The 7540-nt window shown below is 37.5% G+C and overlaps 1 protein-coding gene across 1 annotated transcript; it reads left to right on the top strand.

Moving 5' to 3' along the window:
- Nucleotides 1–1158: 1158 nt before the first annotated feature.
- LOC138176475 (small ribosomal subunit protein uS11-like) lies at nucleotides 1159–1733 on the top strand. The gene has a single exon (XM_069107264.1). The coding sequence runs from the start codon at nucleotides 1194–1196 to the stop codon at nucleotides 1731–1733; it is 540 nt and encodes a 179-aa protein (XP_068963365.1). The 5' UTR covers nucleotides 1159–1193.
- Nucleotides 1734–7540: the final 5807 nt, after the last annotated feature.

The raw sequence follows: 7540 nt of genomic DNA, 5'->3' as shown, positions 1-7540 counted from the left end.
GGACAAACAGGTCAGAATAATCTGACACAGAGTGAGTCTTTGTTAGATAATTCTCTGCTCTCATGGAGGCAAGACAGAGCTCATTGTGAGAGGGTTCTAGGGGTGCTCTAGAGGAGGAGTTTGGGGAGGGTCTTCAGAAAGAGTCAAATGAGGTCAGACTCCAGTAATGAGAAATTAAGGGTGGGAAATAGCTAGAGGCTCCTTGGAGATGACAGACAATGCAGGGCTAGGCTAGTTTAAGGGCAACAGATTTGGGCATAGATGTTTTGGGAGGATCAAGGGTTCGGGGTAGCTGGACAATGGAGGGCTAGGCTAGTACTAGAGATTTGGGCTGAGCTATTTAAGGAAAGACTTATGGCCTCAGGCAAATGACTCAAGATATCACACTTCAACAAACCTTCCTGAGTCCAAGCTGGCATCTCTCTACACTGAACAATCTAGCTGCTTCCGGAAGTTTTTGTATGTGAGAAGAGACAAGGAGCACAACATCGCCAAATCATTGAGTGGGTAGAAGACAACAAAATGTAAGAAGATTGGATCTTTATGAAGAAGGTAGGAACTTTAAATGACAACAAGAGAATTTCACATTTGAAACCAAAGGGAGCCTTGAAATTTACTGAACCCAGAGTGACTACGATCAGACTTGAGGAAAATAAGTTTGACAGTTGCATGGAGGATGGGTTTAGAATAGGGAGAACTTTTTGGGCAGGGAGGCCACTTAGAAGCCAAGACTAGAAGTAATGTGTTTGTACTAGGGTGGTAGATACTTAAGCGTAAAGAGGGGGCTACATAGGAAAGGCATAAATACAGTGAGAAAATCCAATATTGACTACTTTATATCTCATGCCGTTCTGTAATGGATTCTATTTCGTCACTGTCTTGGTCATTTTTCTTTAAATTAAATTCAAGTTAAATTCAGAAATTCATTAATCCAGAAGTTCTGTTTTTCTTTTTTTAGTTAAGTTTAAAAGATGTTTCCCTATAAATCACTTTAACTGAAAGAAAAGCATTAGCTCTGTACCACTTGCTGCCAATATACAATTAGAAGAAAGGTCTTGTCCTTAAAGAGTGCAGGTAGATTCCAGGAAGTCTTATCTATTACCTCTGCAACACTGATTGTTCTTTAATAAATTCTGGTCTGAGACCCTCTGCTTTCCCTTTCCGGTGTTGGCAGCCCAAGCGGAGGAGCAGCAATGGCACCTCACAAGGGGAAGGAAAAGAAGGCAGAGCAGGTCATCAGCCTTGGACCTCAAGTTGCAGAAGGAGAGAACGTGTTTGGTGTCTGCCATACCTTTGCTTCCTTCAATGACACCTTTGTCTATGTGACTGATCTCTCTGGCATAGAAATCATCTGCCGAATGACTGGTGGGATGAAGGTCAAGGATGTCAGAGATGAATCTTCTGCCTATGCTGATATGTTGACCTCTCAGGATGTTGCCCAGAGATGTAAAGAACTAGGCATCACTGCCCTTTACATCAAACTTCTGGCAACAGGGGGAAAAAGGACTAAGACCCCTGGCCCTAGGGCACAGTCAGCCCTGAGAGCCCTGGCAAGTTCTGGAGTGAAGATCGGGAGGATTGAGGATGTCACTCCAATCCCCTCTGATAGTACTTGCAGAAAAAGTGGTCGCCGTGGTCTCCGTCTGCAAATATCGTTTGCTGGATTATTTTTGTTAATAAAAATGTCACAATGGTCAAAAAAAAAAAAAGAAATTCTGGTCTGTCATCACTGACACTAAGTAACCATGGAGATGAACACCACCCATGAGCTTTCCATAGCAACAGGATGAAAGGAGGGATTGTTGCTAGCATATTGTTTTCCATCATCTATGATACTTCAGACTTTCTAACCAATCATAATGCTTTCCATTTGTAAAGAATTTACTCTAATTCTGAGTTTCTCTATGTTTATTGGACAGCTAGGTAGAATTCATTTTCCTGAGTTCAAATATGACTTCAGACACTTGCCAGCTATGACAGACTCAGGGCAAGTCATTTAAATTTTTTTTTGCCCCAATTTCCACATCTGTAAAATATGCTAGAGATGGAAATGGCAAGCGTCAGGGCCAAGAATGTCCTTAATGAGGTAAAAAAAAAAAAGTGACATGTGACTGAACAACAAATTGTGCAGCAAAATTTATCCGTGCAGAATTGGTATAGATCAGAGCTTCTTAGCCTTTTCATTTTTTGTGTTTTTGTCATGAACCCCAATCACAGTCTGGTGAACTCCTCAAAATAAATGTTTTTAATACATACAATAGGACTATTGTATAGGACTAAATACATAAGACTAAAATTAAAACTAATTACATTGAAATCAATGTCTTGATTTTTTTCCCTTTTAAGTACACATGCGTATATATTTTTTCTTTTTTTTTGTTTACTTTTAGTTTTCAGCCTTCATTTCCACAACATTTTGAGTTACAAATTTTCTCCCCATCTTTCCCCTACCTCACCCCAAAATAGAGACCCTACTGAATACCCATTCCCCAATCTGCTCTCTCTTATATCCACCCCCATTCCCATTCTAACTTTCTAGTAGGGCAAGATTGATTTCTATACCCCAGTGCCTGTACGTCTTATTATTTCCCAGTTGAATGTAAAAAAACAATTTAATTTTTTTAACATTTGTTTTTAAAACTTTGATTTTTAGATTCTTTCCCTTCTTCCCTCTTCACCCATCCCCAGTAAGAAGATAAACAATTCAATATGGGTTGTACATGTGTAATTATGCAAAATGTTTCCATGGTAGATAAATTGGGAAAGACTATTTCCTTCCATCCTATCCCACCCCCACTTATTCTATTTTCTACTTTGACCCTGCCCCTTTTCAAAAATGTGGGCTTCTAACTACCCCCTCCCCTGATCTGCACTCCTTTCCATCATCCCCCTCTTATCCCCTTCCCCCCTACTTTCTTGTGGGTAAGATACCCAAATGAGTATGTATGTTATTCCCTCTTTAAGCCAAATTCAATAAGTGTACAGTTGACCCATGCCCTTTCCCCTTCCTGTTCTTCCCCACCCATTGTGACAGTTTTCTCTTGCCTCTTTTATATGAGATAATTTACACTATTCTATCTCTCCCTATGTCCTCATTATATTCATCTCTCACCTTTTAATTTTATTATTTAGATATCATCCATTACTATTCAGCTTATCATTTGCCTTCTGTCAATGTATACATATACATAGATACACACACATGCATATATATTTATATGCACATACATTTTCCCATACATACATATATATGTATGTATGCATATATATTACCTTCAACTATTCTCATACTGAGAAAAGTCTCATGAGTTACAAATATCATTTTATCCACATAGGAATGTTAATAGTTCAACTTTAAAAAAAGGGCCTTATGATTTCTTTTTCCTGTTTACCTTCTCATGCTTCTCTTGATTCTTGTATTTGAAAGACAAATTTTCTATTCAGCTCTGGTTTTTCTTCAAAAATGCTTGAAAGTCCTTTATTTCATTGAATGACCATATTTTTCCCTGGAAGCATTATACTCATTTTTTTCTGGATAGGTGATACTTGGTTTAAATCGTGGCTCCTTTGACCTCTGGAATGTCATATTCCAAGACCTTCAATCCCTTAATATAGAAGCTGCTAGGTCTTGTGTTATTCTGATTGTGTTTCAACAGTACTGAAATTGTTTCTTCCTGGATGCTTGTAATATTTTCTCCTTCACCTGGGAAGTCTGGAATTTTGCTATGATATTCCTAGAAGTTTTCTTTTGGGGATCTTTTCCAAGAGGTGATAGGTGGATACTTTCCATTTCTTTTTTGCCCTCTGGTTCTAGAATATAAGGGTAATTTTCCTTTAGAATTTCTTGAAGGATGATTTCTAGGTTCTTTGTTTGATCATGGCTTTCACGTAGTCCAATAATTTTTAAATCATCTCTCCTGCATCTATTTTCAAGGTCAGTGGTTTTTCCAATTAGATATTTCACATTGCGTTCTATTTTTTTTATTTGTTTGGATCTATTTTATAGCTTCTTGATTTCTAATAAAGTCATTATCTTCCATTTGCTCCAATCTAATTTTGAAGGGATTATTCTCTCCAGTGAGTTTTTGAAATTCCTTTTCTATCTGAAAAATTCTGCTTTTTAAGGAATTCTTCTCCTCATTGGCTTTGTGGACCTCTTTGCCATTTGAGTTAGTCTATTTTTAAGGTGCTATTTTCTTCAGTATTTTTGGGGTCTCCTTTAGGAGCCTGTTGACCCATTTTTTTCAATTTTTTACATTATTTTCAATTATCTTCCGAAATTTTCTTCCACTTCTCTCATTTTATTTTCAAAATCCTTCTTGAGCTCCTCTATGGCTTCTAACCAATTCTTATTTTTATTTCTTTTTTTTTTTTTTTGCTTTTTTGGAATGGATATTGGGGTTAAGTGACTTTCCCAAAGCCATAGGGCTAGTTAAATGTTAAGTGTCTGAGATCAGATTTGAACTCAGATTTCCTGACTCCAGAGCTGATGCTCTATTTGCTGTGCCACCTAGCTGCCCCTAGTTCATATTTTTCTTGGTAGCTTTTGATACAGGAGTTTTGACTCCATTGAATTTCTCTGGTTCCATGTTTTGATCCTTTATGTCCCCCAAAAAGGATTCTATGGTCTGATTGTACTTCCTCTGCTTGCTTATCTTGCCAGCCAAATACTTGACTTTTGAACTCTTTGCCATGATAGAACTCTGCTTCCATAGTGGAGAACTTTGTTCCATATCTCTAGGGTTTTTGCAAATGTTGTCAGAGGTCTGAGGAGGGTGTCCTCTGTACAGCCACCACAAGCTCTGGAGCACTGGTTTTTCTCACCCCAGACACACTTCCCAAGAGAGCATCCCAGATGTAAGCAGTTCAAAGCAAGCATGATTTTGCTCTGAATGGCTGCTTGCTCGCCCTGCAATCTACAATCCAGGAGCTCTGGAGGCAGCTATGTGGCAGCAGCTGCAACTGTTCAACCTCCACCACATCTCACCCTGGGGGCAGAGGTTGGACCACATTCTTCTGTCACCCAGTTCCAAAAGAGTTCCCCACTGAAATTTTACTTTCTCTTTTATGTTTATGGGTTGAGAATTCTGGAAACCACCCCAGCAGCTGATGATTCACTCCTGAAGACTGTTCCAGCCAGTCTGAGCCACTAGTCAGGGCCTCTCCAGGCTCTGGTGCAGCTCACATGGGACTTCACTCAGTTTTTTGTCTGGTGTGATAGACCCTTTCTGTTGGTCTACCAGGCTGCCTTCAGTGGGAGATTTGTTCCTCTCTGTCATTTTGTGGGTTCTGTAGCTCTAAAATTTGTTTCAAGTCATATTTCACAGGTATTACAGGTGGTTGCGGCAGAAACTCATGGAATTTCCTGCCTCTGCTCTGCCATCTTGGTTCTTCCCCCTCAAGTTCACATAAATCTTGACATCTATGCTTATTCTCCTTCCAATTACCCCAAGTTAAGTATTGTGAGTCCAGATTTAATCAATGGGAAGCAGTGTGGAAAAATGACAAGGTGTTTGTTGAGATTGCAATCAAATTGCCTGGAGGAAGGGGGCAGTTACAATCATATTCCTCCTACCACCAGCCTTCAGTTTTCTTACTTGTGAATTGAAGAAACTATTATCCAATAACAAGTGTATTTCTAAGATCTTTTCCATCTCTAAATCTTTAATATTTATTATGAAAATATGGGATCATGTTGAAGAGAGGGGGAGGGAGTAGTAGAAATATGGCACCAGTTCCTTTTAAGCAATTTTCTGAAACTAGGTTGAAATGAACCACCTAAGTAGGAGGCCATACCGTAAAATCCAAGACCATTAAATGAAGAAAAATGCCATAGCATGTTACAAAGATCTGCAATTTTCTAAAACTCTCTGTAGAAATAAGAAACCTTGTAAACATCAAACTTATTTAACCTGAGGAAACAATTGTTTTTAAGCCTCCAGTTACCTGTTTTATTCTGAAATTGTTTTCCCAATAAACTAACACACAGAAGTGAAAATTGATTTTCATCAAAAAAAATGGAATTTATTAAAAGAGCAATAGTAACTTTGACCACTGTCTTTCCTTCTCTTTTTTTTCCTAAATACCCAATAAGATCACTATGCACTGAAACAAAACCTATTTTTATACATTAAGAATTTTAATGAAGAATTTAATTTAAAGGATACACATACAGTATGTCTATAACTTTATGAAACATAAAGAACTTCTTAAAGTTATTTGGGCTATAGACATAACTTACTTTTGTTTTTTTTTATCTTCAAGTTGTTTTTCACTTGGAGAAATTCTAATTTCTAATGTCAACCTCCAGAATGAGGTCTAAGAAAGACCAACAGGATTAGACCACATGGGTATTGATTTCTCACAGGGCAGACAGGTATATTGATAAACCTATGGGAGCAGCAATTTGCAACTGAGTTCACTTTTGGGGTTTGGCTGCACAGTCCATATATCCTTCTAAGGGGGTTGATGTCACTCCATCATCTTTTCACCTTTCAACAGGAAAAAGAAAAATCTCCATACCAGATCACCCCCAACTGTACCAGACCACTCCAGACCTAGGCCAACTAGACAAAAGAATCTGTCTTCACCCAAATTTGAATAGAACAAAATTAATTTCTAGGCTTTAGATTAAATTTCTTTCAAACTTTGGGTGGAATGTAACAATAATTAGGAGAGTCAATGGAATCTCATTATCAATAATGTCCTTCTGAAGAAAAACTGATATTAAAGTCAGGAATTTGAAAGAAGGAGGTAGAGGAGAATTCTGTATCTTCTTAAGATACTGTTACTAAAATTCATTTTTGTTAACATTTTTTTTGTGATACAAGATTTGGAATAGAATATGTTCCCACTGATTTCAGAATGGTAAGATCAACACATATGGGGGTGGCCAGGTAGCAAAGTGAGTAAGAGCACCGGCCCCAGAGTTGGGATGACCTGGAATCAAATCTGAGCTCAGATACTTAGCACTACTCACAGAAATAACTGGCCTTGTAACCTTGAGCAAGTTACTTAGCCCCAATTTCTTTAAAAACAAAAATCACGACATATGAATGAAATTAAATGAAATACCATTGTGACATAAAGAATGATAAATATGAAGAATTCAGAAAAAAACATGATGCAGAATGAAATATGTAGACCTAGTAAAACAATATATACAATGACAGCAGCAATGTAAACAAAAAGGACATTAAAACCAAATTTAACGCTAACTATATTGAGCAAGTTTAGCCACAAAGAAAAGATAAATATCTTTCCTCTTTTTTGTTGGAGAAGTGAAGGATTATGTGCATATCTCCTATAAGCCTACAAATCCCACCTTGGACTAATAAACTATAAATTATTTAAATACAGAGATATTTTCCTCTGATTTTCTTTTATTTTTTGTCTTTTTGTCCCTATGGCCTAATAATGTGTCATCTACAGTTTTCTTGAATTAGATTAAATTGAATTCCAGTGGTAGAAAGGATGTCTAAATTTTATATGGCCCTTATGTCAATCTATTGTGTACTATTTGAGCATGTTGACCTTATAG

The sequence above is a fragment of the Petaurus breviceps genome, unplaced genomic scaffold, assembly GCF_028583685.1.
Source record: "Petaurus breviceps papuanus isolate PSGF00001 unplaced genomic scaffold, PetGlider_PUasm1.0 89586, whole genome shotgun sequence".
In the NCBI taxonomy this organism is placed as follows: domain Eukaryota; kingdom Metazoa; phylum Chordata; class Mammalia; order Diprotodontia; family Petauridae; genus Petaurus; species Petaurus breviceps.
Note: the sequence above shows the minus strand (reverse complement) of the source record. Positions and strands in the feature narration are given on the sequence as shown.

Coding starts and splice junctions, on each gene's coding strand:
- LOC138176475 (XM_069107264.1), top strand. CDS start 1,194: ATGGCACCTCACAAGGGGAAGGAAAAGAAGGCAGAGCAGGTCATCAGC.